This window comes from Tamandua tetradactyla, chromosome 18 (assembly GCF_023851605.1).
Source record: "Tamandua tetradactyla isolate mTamTet1 chromosome 18, mTamTet1.pri, whole genome shotgun sequence".
NCBI lineage: Eukaryota > Metazoa > Chordata > Mammalia > Pilosa > Myrmecophagidae > Tamandua > Tamandua tetradactyla.
Genome location: NC_135344.1, coordinates 51,861,333 through 51,882,597, shown reverse-complemented (window position 1 = coordinate 51,882,597; position 21,265 = coordinate 51,861,333). Strand labels below are relative to the sequence as shown.

Here is a 21,265-nt window from a genome sequence, read left to right as displayed (position 1 = left end):
GATTAGAATAGAGCTAAAAAAAAGTTGAATTTCCAGCTATCTCTGTTTAACTATAAATGTTTTAGGTAGCAAATCTTATTATTTTACTAAATGTCTTCATCTTAGTTTATAGGTCAGACTTAGAAATTAGAAAAATCAGAGTCTCAATTTATAAGCAATAGCTATAAAACTATTAAAATTTATATGGTAGAATATTTGTCATAAAATCTGTTTGACAAAAGAGTGGATTTCCATTTATAAAAATATTGCCAATTTCTCTAAACATTGTATTTCTCTTCTGATTTTCTTAAGTTAGCTGCCATTTTGATGAAATCTCAAACGAAAGTCTAGGCAAGGTATATGTTAATACAACACAATCTTTAAAAAATAGAAAAGTTGTGATTTCTTCTGTCAAATATTCTGATTGCATATAGAAAGAAAACTCTATATACAATCAGAGAATTGAACATTGCATTGTTAATAATAACAAATCTATTCTCAAATATGTATGTGCCATATGGGGCTGTAGGAAGGGATCTTATAACAATCTTCACAACAAACCTATAAGATACGGTGGTATTATCCCCACTATAAGCTGTTACTGGGCTAAACAAGTGAGTTTCCCAAATACAAGACTCAGTCATGGTACCAGGTTTCAATCAAAATCCATCAGGCTATAAAGCCCAGTCCTTTCTCACCCCAAATCACTCTGAACTTCTGCATGATCTGCTCTAAATTAGATCATAATCTTAGCCATTTTCCCTGTAGATTCGATCAGACTGTGAAGTGAACCAGAAGATTACTTACCGCATCTCAGGGGCAGGCATTGATCGACCACCTTATGGAGTATTCACCATTAATCCTCGGACTGGGGAAATTAACATCACTTCAGTGGTGGACAGAGAGGTCACTCCGATTTTCTTGGTAAGTCGTAGCAGTGTGTTTTGATTTATTCATATTTGTTTTCTCCCCTTTTTAAGAAGAATCATTTCAGGACTATTGCTTACTGTTGATAAAACATTGGACTGAAACCAAACGAAGAGTTTGAAGGGATGGAAAACACAAAAATATAAGGGTTTATAGTTAAACTAGATTTGCTAGTTGGTTGTGTGTTGAATATCCTCAAATGTGTAGATAATACTTAAATTTTTTCAGTTAAGTTCAGTGGGTTCATCAGGAAAATTGTTTGTCTGAACATTTCCTGATATATTTTCATACATGTTAAGTTTCTCTGGTAGAGAAATACAGTTTTTTTCCCCCAACTTTCCACAGATCTACTGCCGGGCTCTGAATTCACGGGGTGAAGATTTAGAAATGCCTCTTGAGCTCAGAGTCAAAGTTATGGACATAAATGATAACCCTCCAGTATTTACACAAAATGTGTATGTAGCCAGCATTGAAGAAAACAGTGATGCAAGTAAGTGGGAAGATGCTCCTTCTCTGCACTATACCATATTTATTTCTTTTGGTCAAGAACTTTAGAAGATTGAAATACAAGTGACTTAAAGATTTTTAAAAGTCTGTTTTGAATAAATGTCACAATTTCTAACTTATAACTGAAAAAGAAAATCATATATTTGTGCGTATTCAGTAAAGTGTTCAAACCGATAGCAATTCTCTGCTTCCTGGATGAGTGACAATAAAGGATATAGATTCTCAATGAATAATTGAAACATTGAATTTAATTAAGCTTTAATCTTTCTTAATTAAGCATTTAAAATTTTTCACAAGAATATGGCAAAGCTAAACTAATACAATTTATTTCTTTAGCTTATGTTGATCAAGAGAGTCCACTGAACTTCTTTTTCATACCTTGAAGTTAACTATATTTTGCTACTAATTTACCATGTGAAGTGAGGATAATGTCTGCATGATGTCTCCCATAGCAATTTGGGGATTCTAAAGAATACAAGCACTTTATAAATTGTTAAGCGTTTTATAGAAGCACACCACCACTATTTTTGCAATCAGTGGTATAACTGAAAGGCATGGTAATATATTCTTATGGAAAACTAGAACAGAGAGAATGCAGGAGAAGGGTAACCACTTTGCCTTCCTATACCTGATGATTTGCTGCATTAATTCTAATAGAGTCCTAAACATACCTCACTTCCACCTTCTTTTTTAGACACACTGGTAGTAAAGTTAAGTGCCACCGATGCAGATGAAGACAATCACCTGAATTCTAAAATTGCTTACAAAATCATTTCTCAAGAGCCCGCAGGTGCACCCATGTTCATTCTGAACAGGTACACCGGAGAACTCTGCACAATGTCCAGTTTTCTTGACAGAGAGGTAAGACATTCTAGGAATGAATGGTAACAAGTAAAGATTTCAATGTCAAAAGACAAAGATGACGTGAAAGTTGCATGTCCTTACTCCACTGTAAGATTGTAAAGAAAAATAGCCCAAGTATTTTTTTGTTTTTTGTTTGTTTTTGTTTTCTGGGGGAGGCAAGTTTGGTTTGTTTGTTTTTTTACATTTTTACCTGCTTTTATTGCTATATATTATATATCCACATACTATGTAATCATTCAAAGTGTATAATCAGTGGTTCACAATATCATCATAGCTATGCATTTATCATCACAACTGACTTTTTGTGTGAAAAATGGAATATGTACAAAAAAGCAATAAATTTCAAAGCACATCGCACCAATTAGTTGTAGAACAGACTTCTGAGCTTGATGTGAGTTACAATTCCACAATTTCAAGTTTTCACTTCTAGTTGTTCTAAGCTACTGGAGACTAAAAGAAATATCAATATAATGATTCAGCAGTCATACTCATTTATTAAGCCCTGCCTTCTCTGTATAACTTCATCATCACTTTTGATCTTTCTCCCACTCTTTGGGGGTATTTGGGGTATGACCATTCTAGCTTTTTCATTTTGAAAGGAGCTGTCGATAATATGGGGTAGGGAGATGAAACTAGCTGATGTTCTGGAGAGGCTGGCACCACTGCATTTCAGGATTTATCTGGTCCAAGGACCCATCTGGTGGTTGTAGGTGTCTAGAAAATTACTTTAGTGCCTGGAACCTTTGTAGAATCTTATATAATTCCCTAGGTGTTCTTTAGGATTGGCTGGAATGGTTTTGGTTAGGGTGTGGCAAGCTATAATAGGTAGCAGTGTCTAAATGAAGCTTGCATAAGACTGACCTCCAGAGTAGCCTCTTGACTCTATTTGAACTCTCTCAGCCACTGATACCTTATTTCTTATACTTCTTTTCCCCCATTTTGGTCAAGATGACCTTATTGATCCCACAATGCCAGGGCCAATCTCATTCCTGGGAGTGATCTCCCAAGCCTGGATGTCATGTCCCATGGAAGGGGGAAGGCAATGATTTCACTTGCAGAGTTGGGCTTAGAGAGAGAGAGAGAGAGGCCACATCTGAGCAACAAAAGAGGTCCTCCAGAAGTGCCCAAGCATTATTTTTAAGTGAAAATTAAAAGCTCACCTGTATAGATTTAATTGGATGTGTGCCCAAAAGAAAAGCAAAATAACCACATTAGAATGTGTTGGGTTTTAGTCAAGACTAGACCTGAGTCTTAAAATTCTTTTTCATCTTAATTAAGCAACACAGTACGTATAATCTCCTTGTGAGGGGCTCCGATCGGGACGGGGCTACAGATGGACTATCTTCCGAGTGTGACTGTAGAATCAAGGTGTTGGATGTCAACGATAATTTTCCCACCTTAGAGAAAACATCAGTAAGTACTTACTCTTATAATCCAGTTTCCATAAATGGCAATAGTCAACTTGCTTTCCCACTGATTTGTGAGCCCGGTTCAGTTACATGTACAGAAGTACTGTTTTACTATTCAAAGCTTGGAATTTCTTATGTATAATAACAAATCTTAATATTGTGTGTTTGTCTTTGAGTCACAGATCCATGCTAACCTTCTCTGAGAAAGCAACAACCTATCTCCTCCATACCATCTACTCACAGAAATGTGGAAATTTATTGATATACCTCTTGGGAATAATGTAACAACATCAATGTATCTTTTTTATGCCTGATGATTTGCTGAATTAATTCTAACAGAGTTCCAAAGATTCTCAACTTCCATTTTCATGTTTAAGGATAACAAAGCATCAAAGAGAAATAAAGATCGGCAAACTGCTGCCTACAGGGCAAATCTGGCCCACTGCCTGTTTTAATAAAAAAGAAAAGAAAAGAAAAATTTAATTGAATCACAGCCTTTCTTATTCCTTTACATGTGGTCTATGGCTGCTTTTGTGCTACAGCAGCAGAGCTGAGTAGTTATACCAGGGACCCGCTGGCCCACTAAGCTTAACTATGTGCTACCAGCTCTTTACAGAAAGAGTCTGATCCCTTATCTAAAAGAAGGAGGTAAATTAAAGAAAATTAAAAATAAGTAAGCAAAATGAAATAATGTACCAGTTTTGACTTTGATTTCTCATACAGCCCATGAAAATCAGTATTATTATCTTATAAATATTTCAATCTTACATTTCTGATTGAACATATGGTATTTAATAATGGTGTAAAAATAGTTGGCATAGTTTGTTAGTGTTCTAAATGATAACTACGTATGAGTAAGTATCTTTCCTCTTTTGAAAATGAATTGCTTATAGAATTGATCTGGTCATTTCAGTACTCAGCAAGTATTGAAGAAAATTGTTTAAGTTCAGAACTGATGCGATTACAAGCACTCGATCTTGATGAAGAAGGCACCGATAACTGGTTAGCAAAATTTTTAATTCTCTCTGGAAATGATGGAAGTTGGTTCGATATTCAAACAGACCCACGGACTAATGAAGGCATTTTGAAAGTTGTCAAGGTACAGTATGAGATCAGCAACATTTTCTTCCAAAGAAGTTTTAAATATATTTAGAGAGAAAATCAGCCTTCCATAACCTTTAATCTTGTTTGTATCAACAAACGACAATGGTAATTATGCTTACTGTATAAGTCTGAGCCTTCTAGTCCAGCAACACAATATTTTTACCAAGAAAATTTAGTAGGTTATTTTGTTCTCATAGATCTTATTTATTATACATAAACAATAATGTAGCTGCAATTACATAAAATGTAATTGATTGAAAGATGAAAAACATGAAATAATCAATGAGATACAAGAAGGTGAGGTCCTTCTGGACTAGATTTTCTTCTGAAAAGGTTTTAAACAAGAAATAAGGTTTAAGCAAGAACTTAAAAACTTAGATCACTAAGATGAATAATGAAATGTGAGGTGAGAAAATGTAAAACATGCACAGGGTTTGGTGAGGAAGTCTTTGGGGCTGTAGCAGAATATTCATAAAGGGAAGCAATGAAATGCAAGAATGGAGATGTTGAGTTGGACTCAGTCTGCTGAGAACCTTGAACACTGGACTAAGAGGCTTTGATTTTCTCCAAGTTAATTTTTCATACACTATTTTATGCTTTTGTTTCAAGGGCAACAATGAAGTCTAAATAAATTTACAAATTAGATACAAATAAAACTGCAAATCAATAAGACTCAAATTAACTTCAATACAGGGGATATTAATTTTTCTCAAAGGATATTGCTACTCAGTATAAACAGCACAGAAAGCTATGAAAATACATCCTCATAGACACACACAGACACACAATTTTAGTTTGACACACAGTATGAATTGGGATTATTCAATTCTGATACAGCTTTTCTCTATTCAAATTATTGTAAAACTTTTTTCATAGAGTATACAAGGAAGCTATTGAGCCTTCACTTGATGTAAACATCATTTATATTGAGTTTTTCCTCCATTATTTTCTCAATTGCCTAGAGTAAGTAAAGTAGTACTACTTGTTACCAAAACACAGTAATGTGCACTGAAATCATCAGTACATTAATTTATGAAGTTGTCATCAAAATTACGGAAAAAATATATATATAATTTTTAAGATTGTTATTCAAATGAAAACACAAAATTTCTAAATTTCTAAACGAAATGTGAGAACTCCAAGAATGTACCATGGACTTGCAGTTTGAGAAACATCTGTATGGGTCACGGGTCAGCAAACTATGGTCCACAGGCCAAACCTGGCCTGACAGCTAGTTCTGTAAATAAAGTTTTAATGGAGCACAGCCATACTCATTTGTTTACATGTTTTTTATGGCTATTTTCACAGCCTTTACAGAAAAAGTTTGCCAACCTCTAGGAAAACTTTGGGATATTTTAAGGATAACAGTAACATTATGAGCTTGACTTGGGGAAGATTTAATTTATTTAAATAATTATGGTATTAATCAAGTCCTGAAGTGCTAAGAATGTGATCTAAGGTATACTTACTTTTTTAACAAAAAAATCGATTGGAATATCAATTTTATGAAAAACTGGTCAAGGTAGTATCGGTTGTTGGGTAGACAAACTATCCATTTTCTCTAGATGATAACATTCCAAATCTGTTAGACAGTAGGTGAAAAAAAAGGTTGAAAAACATCAAAGTGATATGGAAACTTAATTAAAATTGAATTTAAATCCTTAACTTATGTGTTAGCACATAGCCAAAAGAACTATTTTAGAGACCATATGTGTAATTCTTTCTAGGATTTGGCATTTTCAACAGCCGTTGGCCAGTCAACCATTCCAAAGATTTAGAATGAGTTATTAATGTCTCCTTGCATCCAATTCATTTTCATCCAAGCTTAACCTTATGAGAACTGACCACTCAGTCATAGGCTCTATTTTTTTTTTTTTTTTTTTGGTGGTGACTCGAACGTCCCAATTTTTTTCTGTTAGAAAAGTTGACGATTTCCAGAATATTCATGCATAAAATAATACAGAATTCCTATTTACCACCCTATTATGAACACTTTGCATTAGTGCGAAACATTTGTTACAATTCATGAAGGAACATTTTTCTAATATACTAGTAGCTATACTCCGTAGTGTACAATAAGGTTCACTATTCTCATAGTGCAGTTGTATGTGTTTTTACTTTTTTAAATTTGTATTCTAGTAATATACAACCTAAAAGATACAAATATGCAATCCCATGCTATTAATTATGTTCACAATGTTGTGCTACCCTCACCACCATCCGCTACCAAAACTTTTCCATCAATCCAAATCCTAATTTTGCTTTAACTGCCTGTACTTTATGGATGCATTTTTCCAAAAATTTGTGACAGGCTATGCTCCAGCCTCAAGGAGGGGCACATAAACATTTAATACACGTAGTAAAATGAGAGTAAAGTTAAAAATAATTTATGTGCTTAAAAGACTATCTCAAGAGTCAGGGATATGGAAAAGACTGCTTCCAGTCCATTTGCTTGTCATCTGGGGAATAATTACAATTAGGGGACTCCCAAGGGCCATGACTCCCTTGCCTTCCTTCCCTGAAGAATCTAGGAGCTGTGGTTAAAATAAAGATCAGGTTCCACAAAGAAGCCAAAGTCACGCCACAGAGAAAGGCAGTAATAGGCTTTTGACTAAGCTTTAATAAAACACTTTTCTTAGTTTGAGGACATCATCAATAATTCAATGAGCATTTACTGAGACTAACCATGTGCTAGGGATATAAAGTTGAATGAGTCATGGCCCCTGTTCTCAAAGGAGCTTATGGTCTAACAAGAGAGAATCTTTGAAAGAATTAAAAAACCTCCATCTATAATAACCTCCTTTTAGTATTTATTGATAAATGTGTATGAAATACTAATAAACATTATATATATATATACACATACATACACATTCACTTCAATATGAAGTAGAAAAACAGAATGCTACCCAACTGAAATTCTACCAAAGAAATTTTGATTCACACATTTTACTATAATTCTAACATTTATTAGGCAGTCACTAAACACCAGATGGTGCTATGGGTTTTATGCATATTATTTTATTTAATCCTCACAACTCTCAGAAGAAAATATCTTGATGTCTTTTTTACAGATAGTGAAACTGAAAATCAAAAAGGAAAGTTACTGTGTCTAACTTCACCCAGGTGGAAAACGAAAGACAAGATTCAGCCCAGAGCTCTCCGATTCCAAAGCCACATTTAGCCAATTCCAGGTCCTCACATTGCCATCTGGTAGGACAGGTTTTAGGAAGGAGCTTGCACCCTGAGGTTTTCCCTCTGATTCTGTTCACCTCCTTCAACACCCCGCCAGCTGTGTGTGCTCTGATGGACTCTTCCAGACAGATTTGTACTAGAAAATGCCTCTTTTTTTTTTTTAAACTTTTTTTATTAATTAAAAAAAATTAACAAACAAAACATTTAGAAATCATTCCATTCTACATATATAATCAGTAATTCTTTATATCATCACATAGTTGCATATTCATCATTTCTTAGTACATTTGCATCGATTTAGAAAAAGAAATAAAAAGACAACAGAAAAAGAAATAAAATGATAATAGAGAAAAAAAAACTATACATACCATACCCCTTACCCCTCGCTTTCATTTACCACTATTTCAAACTGAATTTATTTTAACATTTGTTCCCTCTATTATTTATTTTTATTCCATATGTTCTACTCTTCTGTTGATATAGTAGCTAAAAGGAGCATCAGACATAAGGTTTTCACATTCACAGAGTCTCATTGTGAAAGCTATATCATTGTTCAGTCATCATCAAGAAATATGGAAAGGCAAACAATATATGCTCAGGAAGACATTTGACCATTCTTTGGTTCCTTGCCATAGAAAAACTCTTGGATGAAGACTTCTAACTTTCTCTTTCTTTCATACTTACCGAGAACATGAAATTGCATTCCTCTAAAATTAACAATGTCAAATTGAGCAAAAGACAGAATGTGAGAATCTAACAGATTAACTTCTGTAGTAAAATTTGCTGAAGCAAAAAACTAGCCAGAAGCCACTTTCACTCCTGAGGGGGTCGCCCTCATCCAGAACCCTTCCTAAGCCTCCCCCCAGATCCCTTCAGGCTAGCCTCCCCTCCCTCCAAACCTGTGTCTGCATAGCCTTTGTAAGTGATTATTTTTTAAACATGCCTTAAACCACAGAGAGTTAGTTTTTATAGCTTCTCCATTCCAATCTCAAGCTGAGACTCCATGGTAAACAGGGTTTTTTTTTATTACTCTTCTATCAGAAAAGGGCCCACTTGCAAAGGATGAATGAGCAACTTTCTGCCTTTCATTTTCCTCCCAGCTGGAGGGTAGATTCCTACAGATTAGCCCCCAACCGATTTCTTAACCCTAGATTCTGTGAATGCAATTTTTAAATTCATATTACTATATTTTCATCACACTTTTTGATAAGATAGCTAGTGTGACAAACGAAAGCACATCTGCATATATGCACAAAAAAAATCTCAAGAGATATCTCTAACTATAAGAATGGAGGCTCTCAGATTTCTCATTTACTTGAAGATAGAATTCTAGAAAATAAAAACTGAATTGTAGAATAAGATCTCCTCCCATTGAAAATTCATCTTTAATACATAATTTATATTTAGCACTGTTCTAGGTAGTACGTGTACCAGGAAAGGGAATAAATGAACAAAAGAAATAGAAATCTCAAACTCCAAGGACTTTAACTGAAATCGGAGTTAACCAAGTAAATTACTGCAAATACATTTGTTTTCTGAAGAATTTACCTCTCTCGTACCTAAGAAAATATTCATAATATCATGGAATTTCCTGGGGAAACAGAAGGAAGGACACTTGCTGATCTTAGAGACTTGCTGATGGCTATAATATGTTAACCTCTGTTATTGGCCAGTGTGTTGCAAGTGATGCTTATGTCAGCTTCCAGAGCACTTCTAAGAAAATATTGCCCAATACTTGGTTTTTACAACTGGTTTTTTACTTGTTGCTTTTCATGTCACCACATCACTCACTCTGAATCAAAAGATTCTATTCATCTTTTACCCAGAGAACCCATTTCAAAGATGACTTTTCCCTAGGAGTGATATTTACTTATTTTTATGTACCCTGTGAAGGAGTCTTCTTGTCCACCAGACCCAGCACAATTAAATTATAGTGTAGGACGTCTGTGATAATTATGAATTCTCCTTTAGAAGTTGTTTGCATCATTTTAAAAAATAATTACATGTTCACTAACATCCTATATATTGGCCCCTTTATTCTGCTAATCATACTTCAAGAGATTCTCAGCTGTGAATTCGATGAAGGAAATCTGGGTTCTACTTATTTTTTAATTCACTAGTTGTTTCATTTTAAGTTGATTTTTATTTTAGTTTTCATAAACATTTCATTTGAAAAGCCATAAAATCTTTCAATTCAGTTCAAAATATAAGAAGTTCAAAACTCCAAAATTTTAGCATTTAGAGTCATAGGCTCAAATGACCTACATACCTGATTATACCACAAGATTAAGAGACTAGCATGTCCAAAATACTTCGTGATAAATGAAATTATATGAATTCATAATCGAAACTGTACAGTTCCTGGACTTTATACCAGTGTGTTGCTTGCTTACCACAGCTAGCAAAAGAGAGTCCCTTTGCCGTTTCAGAGCTTTTTACTTTCTGTTATTTCAGATGCTGGACTATGAACAAATGCCTACTATTCACCTTAGTATCGGGGTTCAAAACCAAGCTGAATTCCACCACTCAGTCGCCTCTCAGTTCCGAATGCACTCAACTCCTGTGAGAATTCAAGTTGTTGATGTAAGGGAAGGGCCCACATTTCACCCAAATTCTAAGACTTTCAGTGTGCGAGAAGGGATAAAAGGAAATTCCTTAGTGAATTATGTGCTCGGCACGTATGCAGCCACGGATTTGGACACAGGAAATCCTGCAACAAATGTCAGGTACTGTGAATCCTTTGGTCACGTTAGTGTGTTGCACCACAGTTCTGCCCAGTGCCACTTCGTGTCGTACATGCCAGGGCATGTGGATTGTAATATTTTGGGGGTTTTGCTTGTTTCTCTTGTTTGTTTCTCTGTTTTAGAAAACTATCATAGCATTTTCTTCAAATGTGGATAGTGTTTTAGAGGCTGTAAAGACTCCACCTGGTGAGTAAGAGGAATTTTGTACCGGGAATGATTGTTAAATCAAAGAGCCACCTACGTTTACTCTTTGAGTCTCTTTGATCTTTTGTGACCTACCACCCATGACCTGAGCTAATTAAGTCACAGTGTAAACAGCAAGACATTATAAAAGATGAGTCACCACTTGTTTCCCTAAAACTTGTGTCACCTATGACATTGGAGGTGTTCATTTCAACCCTCTGCTTAATCTAAGGGGTTGGTGGGGGGAAGGACAATGAAAGAAGCTAAAACATAAGTGTTTCAGAAATTTAGTGAGCGTAAAGACAGTCAGAACAGAAGAAACAGAAAGGCAGGTATTAGGAGCACTAGGAACACAGATTATACGTGAACTAACCTATATACAATATTCTAGAAAATAACTATAATGAATATATAGATATTGTCTGTATTCTTCCCTTTCTCTCTCTCTCTGTCTCTCTCTCTCTCTCTCTCTCTCTCTCTCTCTCTCTCTCTCTCTCTCTCTCTCTTCTTTTCTTCATCCCAATATTTTGGAGCAAGCAAAGACAACTGGCTTATAAATTCCTTGATATAAGGATTTTTAATTATTTAATCAGTTAACAAATTGACAGATTCAAAAAAATTATGAAGTCTGTTGGTATATATTATATAAAGAACTCTGAGTGTTTGAAACTGTGCCCAGGATAGAAACCAGATCTTCTTCCAAGAGGGTCAAGAACTTTAAATCCATTATACATCATAAGACCCAAATAGACAACCTGAACAGAGGGTGCCAAAGCTCGAGAACATGGCAACAGTGAGTTTCTCTGAAACCAATGGTGCCTTCTAATCTGTGATAAACAATTAAGCACATTCTATGTGAAAAGAAATGGAGAACAATTCTTTGTTATTGCTGTGATTTAAGAAACAGACCTGAAATAAACTCACTTTTTTCATTAACAATTATATTAAGAAACTGAAAGAGTAAGAATGATGACATTTTGTGCATATGAACATTAACATGATCAGTACTGGATTTTCATTGACACAGACATATTTTATAAAACAAGGCAATTATCACAATTATCACTATCATGCAAACAGCACAGGTAAGTTAACACACTGTAGCTCTTGTGTGATTTAAAATTACTTTCTTAAAAGTATAATGAACTTTTTATTATTATTATCATTCAAAAACAGATATATCATAGGACATGATGCAGGCAGCTGGCTAAAAGTTGATTCAAGGACTGGTGAGATACAGTTTTCTCGGGAATTTGATAAGAAATCAAAATATATCACCAATGGGATATACACAGCAGAGATCCTGGCTATTGATGGTAAGAAAACGTATTTCAATATTTTAATAAAGTTATTATTATAATAAATATTATAAATATTATTCCAATGTTGATACTAGATTAACCCAAATAAAATATAACATTCAGTACCATCTGCAAGACTTAGGGAAAATTCTAAATACCTTAGATCAATAATTGAATCCAATACTTATAACCATAATTTATACTTAGGCCTACTTCCAAAAAGCATTTTTATGTGACTAACAATAAAATTGCTGTAATTCATAAAGGTTAAAATTCAAATAAATGAAATTCAGTCTCTCCTTACAATCTCATCTCTTAAGCATGACTGAACCGACTTGAAGAGTATGTTAGGATGTTTGCTTAAAGTAACAGCTACAAGGTGTGAACAAAGCTCATTTGGGGATGTTCTTAGGGAACAGTATAGAGTATCGTTATTTTAGAACCACTAAAACTGAACTAAAATGAGAGGCCCATGTGAGTGTTGATTGATTAGATACATTGTACACGGCAAAGTGCTAAGGACCAAGAAAAGATAATGTTGTTCCAAACATCAGAACCCAACTAAAAATCGTTAAGTGGAGATGCACTAAATTAACTTGTAATTGAGCCTTTTCTCATATGGGGAAATCTATTAAGCATTCACCTTGATAAGCAGGACCGGAATTTGTATATTTATCCATAGTTAATGATTCTCTAGAGCAGTGTCTGGGCAAACAGCTGTTTGGAACAAAACAGAGAAAGTTCTGTAACCAGGAAGGAAGGGGAGAAATAGATGTCCCAGATACATACCTAATAGAAGATAGATACTGCAGATTTGCATTAAGTTTGAATATGAGCTTTTCAGTAACCAAACACAGAGAAAGATGTGATGGGCAGCTTAAGGTACAAATGAAAACATGATAATGCCCCAGCAAGTACAGTCCAGATATACCAGTCTTGATAATGTGGGTGTCACTTTAAATATCTGCATAAGCCATATAAACAATACAGGCTTATTTATTATCAGTATTTTAGAAAGTCTGTTCCTAAAATGGATTCTAGCCATGTTGTCCACACTCTATATTTATATATTGGCCCTATAAGAATATCTTCAAAAATTAGAATAAAAATTAGTCATTTAAAGTGACCCTATAAGAATATCTTCAAAAATTAGAATAAAAATTAGTCATTTAAAGTCAATAGAGAGAGGATGGGCCACGGTGGCTCAGCAGGCAGAGTTCTCGCCTGCCATGCCGGAGACCCGGGTTCGTTTCCTGGTGCCTGCCCATGCAAAAAAAATAAATAAATAAGTAAAGTGAATAGAGAGAAAAGGCACTACCAAAATGTACTGAGAGAAAGCAAAAAAAGGGCCATTGTGTATTTACTTGAGCATGTTATCTGCACTGGTGCAGAGTCATCCAAATGGGTCAGACACACCTCATCCAGAATGCAGGGCCACCTGATGAAAATGCAGCCTCTACGCATATGCCTTGGGAGCACATGCTGTCACAACAACCGGTCTCTGGTTGCCACATCACAAGGCCATAGAAAGCTGCAGAGGATCAGAAAATGTCAAATAAAATGATTTATGAGAAAATCTGAGTAATGAAAGACTAAATGAAATAGACATTAGAAAGTCGAACATCAAATAAGGCACAAAAACAAACTGTACAAAATCATATAGGATATGTGTAGGCTCTCAGTTTATATTATTTGATTAAGTAAATGATTCTACCAATCAGGCATGGAAAGAAATCTTTTAAAGTAATAAAGTATCAACCTCTCAAAAAAAAAAAAAAAGCAGGTAAAGCACTCTAGAGATGATAATGTTCTAGCTTACATCAATTGCGGATTGAGAAAACCTTCTCGACCAAAAGGGGAAAGAGAGAAATGAGACAAAATAAAGGGTCAATGGCTGAGAGATTTCAAACAGAGTCTAGAAGTTATCCTGGAGGTTATTCTTATGCATTATATAGATATCACAGGTGTATTGGAGAGGCTGGAGGGAAGAGCCTGAAAATGTAGAGCTGTATTCCAGTAGCCATGTTTCTAGAAGTGATTATATAATGATATAGCTTTTGCAATGTGACTGTGTGATTGTGAAAACCTTGTGTCTGATGCTCCTTTTATCTATGGTATGAACAGATGAGTAAAAAATATGGATTAAAAATAAATAAATAATAGGGGGAACAAATGTTAAATTTAGTAGATTGAAATGTTAGTGATCAATGAAAGGGAATGATAAGGGGTATAGAAAACTTAGGGGAAACAAAGGCTAAAATATATTGGGTAGATGGAAATACGAGCAATCAATGAGAGGGGAGAGTAAGGGGTATGGTATATATGAGTTTTTTTTCTTTTTTCATTTTATTTCTTTTTCCGAATTGATGCAAATGTTTTAAGAAGTGATCATGGTGATGAATATAGAAGTATGTAATGATATTGTGAGTTATTGATTATATGCCAAGAATGGAATGATAAATGCTAAGAATGTTTGTGTCTGTATGTTGTATGTTTAAAAAAAATAAAAAGTAAAAAAAATTAATATCACTTGCAAGTTAAAACCAGCAAGACAAAAAAAAAAGGTAAATTAAAAAAAAGCCAACTCTTTATTCAAGGTAACAAAACATAGAGCAGAAAAGTGGACTAAAAGGCAGCACTCCTAATAATGGTTCTATGTCCCTTCTAATAAACTCTACTAACCCAAAATTTGTTTCAAATAAATTAGGAAAAAAATCTAATAGCTCTGTATTTGTTTTCATATATACCATTTCAGAGTGAAATGGCAAAATAAAAATAAAAATAAAAAAAACAAAAAATATATACAGTGAAAAGCTACACAATTATTCTATTTCAATCATGATCATTTCTATAAACACAGGGTTCAATAAGCTCTAAATGAGTGGAAGGCTCTAAACGAGTATGGGAGTAGAAATAGAGAGCAGACAAGCTTTCCTGAGGAAGGGCATTTAATTTTGCATCTTAGCATGCGTAAGAGTTAGCAGTGTGAAATGGGGATGAAAGCACTTTGGGAAGAGTGAAGAGAATGAGCAAGGCCCTGAGTTCAGAAGAAACTCGTCTGAGAGTGAAAGAGAAGCCAGTGTGGCTGGAGCTAGTGAGCAAAGGTAAGAGAAGCTTGTGGGGCGTTAAGAAGCAGGCTGGACCCAATCATGCATCATTTCAGAAATCATCCATACTCTTCCTATATGCTCAGAAGCCATCATGGGATATGAGAAAGAATTTTTTTCCTACACCATTTACCCCCACACCTGTGATCCTTCCTACACCATTTACCCCCACACCTGTGATCCTTTGCTGTTTCAGATGGTTCTGGGAAAACAGCCACAGGGACCATCTGTATCGAGGTTCCTGATGTCAACGACTACTGTCCAGTCATTTCTGCTGAAAGTAAAACCATCTGCCTTGACTCTCCATCAGTCCTTATCTCTGCAAGAGATGTTAGTGGCCATTCTCATGGGTCTCCTTTTACTTTCTGTGCTGTTGACCAGGAACCAGGGACAGCTGACTTATGGAATATCAGATCCATAAACGGTAAGTGGAATTTAAACTTACTCATAACTTCAAAAGGTCCAAAAAGCAAAATATTACCAAAATAGTCATTTATTAATACTTTCCATCTGTTTCCATTATTTTTCCCTTATTCATATTAAATGAAAAAATATTTTATATATATTGAACAAATCCAAATGGTTCATTGATACTTCACTTACAAATAGAAGTATGTAAATATCAGTTTATCCATCACTTTATACAGGTGGAGTGCTAAACCAACCTTTGATCAGTTTGAAATAAACAGGACCAGTGAATAACTCTCTAAAACACTGACTTATCCAGTTCTTACCATGCACACAGATTATGTTTTGATAGACATAGCTGACTTGTCACATAGCTAAATGAAAGTACTAAACATAATAATAAAGAGGATGGGTGTTATGGATTAATCAATTACTGTTCATGATTTAGATGTAAATGTAATAATCTCCAAACTCTCCTTGGTCTGATAAATAAATGTGAATCAATATTTTAAGCAATATTTTCACAAACATCAATAGGAAATGGTAACACAAAGAATTAGGAAAATAATAGTTATTGGAATACTTTTAGATTGAAAGGCAGCAATTTTTTTCTTTTTTTCTTTCTCTTTTCTTTTTTTTTTTTTGCATGGGCAGGTACCGGTAATCAAACCCGGATCTCCAGCATGGCAGGCGAGAATTCTGCCACTGAGCCACCGTCACACCACCCTAGGGACAAATTTTGAATGAGATAAATAACTTAATCTTCAGAAGGGTGTTTGTAAACTATAATGCTAAGTAGAAGACTTCCAACATTCCCTTTCAGCTCAATATTTGTTATTCATTGGACAAATATTTATTGAGTACATATTCTATTCAAAGCACTGATGCCCTGGATATAAACAAGAGAGTCCCTGCCTGCTTCATAGAAATATCAGTCTAGCAGAAGTAGCATTGAACAATTAATTATAAGTGAAAACAAAGGTACACAAATGCTCTGTGACTAAGGAAGCATTCAAAATCAGGCCCTAAGCTAGCCTAGGGTATAAGGGAGGGTTACCCACAAGAAATTTTAATTTATTTTCTGTTTCTTGTCTTCCTTTTCAGCTACCTCTGCAGTCCTTACAGCTGTGCAGCCTATATTTCCTGGACTTTACCAAATCCCAATCTTGGTAACGGACAGCTATGGCAGAACATGTGAAATGCCACAGATCGTGCAGTTAGATGCCTGTGATTGTGACATCAACCACATGTGCTTGTATGCTAGTACCACCACCATATATACTGGGATGGTTAGCGTGGCTACCAGTGACATTTATGTGTCTGTCACTGATGTCCGAACTGGAGACTCAAATGTTGGTCTGGGACCTGCAGGAATTGGCATGATGGTTCTGGGCCTCTTACTACTGCTCCGTAAGTACTTGATTAAATCTTGCTCAGCAATTCTTCAAAATAAGAATGCAAGACTCATAGCGATGGCTGGGTTTAGCTGGCCATTCCTTTTTTTGATATCTAAAGCAATTTCTGTGCACTCTTAAAATAAATACTGGGGCTGATAAAGGTATGTGCTTATTCAATAATGATAATTAAGAAGGTCTGGATGTTTGTGAGGGTCATAAAGATGGGAAATACAGGCAAATCACTAAGTGTAATATAGTAAAGCATATTATAAATCCTCTAATGAAACTTTCAGCAAAATGTTAGGAGAGTAGAGAGGCAGAAGCAACCAACTCAAGCAGGAAAGGCTGGGAAAGTCCTCGTGGAGGAAGGAGCTTTTGAGCTGGGCCCTGACAGATGAGGATATTCTTAGAAAGAGGACGGGTGTGAAAGGCAATCTAGGACAAAGGAACGGCATAGGCAGGGGGAGAGGTATGGAAAGGCATAGCACACTCAGGAAGTGTAGGGTAAGAGGTAAAGCTGGAAAGTGAGGCTGGACCCAGCCTGGGGAAAGATTCTTGATATGCCTAACAGTGTGGTCTTCAGTCTGCAGCCAACCAGGAGTCAGTGGGGACTTGCCCAGGTAGCCTGGTCACTCTGCTGGAGCAGGACCAGAGAGAAGCACTTAGAGGATGGAATTAGCCTCTGGGTTCTTGATGAGCTTCTGAGCCATAGGAATGGAAAAGTCCCTAAACAAAGATTTCAAAAGCTGGTCCTCTCCATGTAGCAGTTTTTAAGACAGGTTGATCCTCAGAGGAGCAATACTTCATGCATTGAGGTTGTCCCTGCAATCCTTTCATGGGGATCAAAAGCTGGATTCTAAAACTAATGACAATTAGATGCTTCAAATTGTATGATTATATTTTAATGGATGAGAGCAAACTAAAAATCTTCATTTTGAGATAAAAGAAAAAAAAACCCAACAATAGCTGACTTTCTGGTGGGCCTTCTTTTTAAAAATAATCTGTGTGTTTTCAAGGCTATGGGAAGACCATGAATGGTTTTCAAAATAATATTAAAGATATTTTCCCAAAACGTGACTCTATAGCAACTGAGTGGACAAGTCAGCTTATCTTCAAATCTGTGGGTTTCAACCTTGACTACCCATTAGAATCACTTGGAGGTCTTTTGAAAACTATTCATCCCTGGCCCCTACTCAAGGTGGAACCCAAGCATCAGCACATTTAAGCCCTTTAGTGAGACTAATGTGCAGTTCAGGTTAAAAATTCAGTGTCAGCTGCATTTCAAACAGGCTAGAACTCAAAATTTCATGACTCTTCCTGACTCAGGCAAATAAAGCCTAAGTGTTGTCAAACTGATTGTGAAATAGGAGGGAAATAGCCTCTTGGACAAAGTCACTTGTCTTTATGGAGAAGCCCAGGGTCAGTTTTTGGAGGTGGGGGTGAGAGAAACAGGATGATGGTAGAGGGAAGGATCTTAGCCCTAACCTTACATTCCCAAAAGGCCTCAACGTAATACCTTTGATGTCATCTCCAAATGAGATTATGCATAATGCATGCAGTCATTGTATTTTGTACACGCTGAAGGCATTCTTTTCATTTATTAGATAGCTTCTGTTGTTAGACATAGCTCCTGCCCATGATGGGGCATAACCTCGCACACATCCAAATTTCACATCGTGTAGGTAGAGCAGCCTCCCAGAGTATACAAATTCTAGTTTCAGTCCTTTTTCAGCAGACTGGAAATGGTTAATTTGACCTTCCACCATTTGTCATGCAGAGTAAAATTGCCAAATTATCTGTTTTAATGAAATCAATAAAAGGCCTGACCTAGACATGTTAATATTCTTTCTGTAATTTTTATTGGCTCATTTAATATAAGGCATGTTGTGCTAAATTAAAAAAGTATAAAATGCAACCAGAGGGATCCAGGGTAATTCAGTGGTAGAATTCTCATCTGCCATGAGGGAGACCCAGGTTCGATTCCCAGTCCATGTATTTCCCCAAAAACAAACAAACAAACAAAAACCAAACAAACAAACAAAATATTCAACAAATGGTGCCGGAATAATGGGATACTCACATGGAAAAACAATGAAATGTGACCCTGCCATACAGCATACAAAAAAAAAAAAAAAAAAAAAACACTACCAGAGTGGACACAAATAACTAACCTGAATATATTTCAGAATCTTAGAAAATTTAAGATATGTCTATATATATGGAATGAAGTGTAGAATTGAGGTGATTATCAGGATAACAAATGGAAAAAAGTTTCTGTTACCAGGAATATTTAGTTAAAATTTTGTGCTAGCTTTAACTTGCCATTATATTTTGTAGACAAATGTCTTAAAGCAATAAACATACATATCCCAATTAAATTTTAGTAGGTGATAGTTGATTGTTTTATTTTACATATAAATCTAATAAGAGTTGAAGGAGAATCATATCTCTAGGTCCTGTAACTTAATCCTGTATCCAATCCTCTTGCTAACATATATTGATTATGTGCTTAACTTACACATGTGAATATGCTGTTTATTACATGGGTTCATATAAATGGGTTTCTATATAGGTATGGAAATACATCAACGCATACAAAGAAATGGTCTTCATACACATATATACATTTCCATGAACATACGCATGTAAACATGCCTACGAAGATAAAATACATATTTACTCATGTGTAGATATACATATGCATAGATTTACAAATACATATACACATACCCAAGCACTTATGTTTGCATACATACATATAAATGCAAATACATGTACCTGCGGGATTAGGAATCAGAAAACTGGTCCTAGTTTTAAATCCTATTTAGGATTTAAACCCTGAATCTGCCACCCCTCACTCAGGAGTCTGGACTGGAGGGGTGAATGGACCTTCCTTTCCTAATCTGTCAGTCGAGGGCCTGGATTATGTGATTTGGAACTCCCTCATTCCAGCTCTAAAGTTCTATGTGTTTCGGTAGTTTTGTGTTTATAAATATAGAGATATGTATAGATGCTCAGTCCCTTAGGAGAACAATTGGCATTTTCTTCCATTTGAGGTTTTCCCTCTGGTTCTAAAGATAATGCTACAAAAAAAAGGAAAATAAAATAAAAGATACCTTTATAAACTGATCAACATGTGTGAACTCTTTGCTACTTCCTCGGGCAGTGTCACCACTCCTGCTGCTCATGTGTTGCTGCAAAGGAAGACAGTCAGAAGGCCTGGGAACCCGGTTTGCTCCTGTGCCAGAGGGGGGAGAAGGAGTGATCCAGTCTTGGGGAATAGAAGGGGGACACCCCGAGGACAGGGTGAGTAGACTGCTGCCTCCCAGAGAAGCACAGGGTTTCACTGGAAACTGACATGCCTTGAAAAATATACATTGCATCAAAATATACAGATACCAGTTTTTAAATGTTTAACCTAAAGCATTTATTTTTTAAATCTTTTTTTTTTTTTCCATTTCAGGATGTCCTAAATGTACGTGTACCAATGACAGACTCTAACACCCAGGATCATATAGATGCCTCTGGTCAGTGGACACCAAAACCTCTTTTTCTTTGTAAACTTGCCAAATTATTCAACCAGACCAGCCTAGTGAGAAAAAAAAAAAACACTTAGAAAAACAGAATCTATTGATCCCCTGGGATGAGAGTCTAATCAGAGGAAGCATAGCATATTTGAAGGGCTACCTGGTTTTTCTACCTTAAACTCCAGACATAGAAGTATGGTAATTAAGAGAGCAAACTCTGGAACCAGAATGCTTGGGTTTGAGTCCCAGCTCTGTCACTTACTAGCAATAGGTCCTTGAAGAAAAGAAGATACTTAACGTCTCTGGACCTCAATTCCCTACTCTTCAAAATTGAGCTAATTATAGAATCTACTTTAAAACGTAGTCATGAGGGCGAAATGCACACTCGTTTATATATAGTATATAATACATATGTGTATGTACATATAATACATAAAATATATAATATCATTATATATAATACATTGCACAAAATACACATTAGAATATTGCCTGGCACAGAGTAAGTGCTGCTGTCATTATTATTAAAACAAGGTATTAAGTAAGAGAAGGAAAAGGAGGGGAGAAAAGATAAAAAGAAGCAAATGTTTTCTTTTAATAATACATTGAGATG

At 35.5% G+C, this 21,265-nt stretch overlaps 1 protein-coding gene across 1 annotated transcript in view; it reads left to right on the top strand.

Moving 5' to 3' along the window:
- DSG4 (desmoglein 4) overlaps positions 1–21,265 on the top strand; it is a 50,256-nt gene that overhangs the window by 24,123 nt on the left and 4,868 nt on the right. Inside the window, exons 5-15 of the mRNA XM_077136096.1 lie at positions 748–903; positions 1,252–1,396; positions 2,108–2,274; positions 3,556–3,690; positions 4,600–4,785; positions 10,440–10,711; positions 12,089–12,228; positions 15,517–15,744; positions 16,833–17,138; positions 20,292–20,431; positions 20,589–20,652. Coding sequence (XP_076992211.1) covers positions 748–903; positions 1,252–1,396; positions 2,108–2,274; positions 3,556–3,690; positions 4,600–4,785; positions 10,440–10,711; positions 12,089–12,228; positions 15,517–15,744; positions 16,833–17,138; positions 20,292–20,431; positions 20,589–20,652 — 1,939 coding nt within the window. The remainder of the gene's footprint in view (positions 1–747; positions 904–1,251; positions 1,397–2,107; positions 2,275–3,555; positions 3,691–4,599; positions 4,786–10,439; positions 10,712–12,088; positions 12,229–15,516; positions 15,745–16,832; positions 17,139–20,291; positions 20,432–20,588; positions 20,653–21,265) is intronic.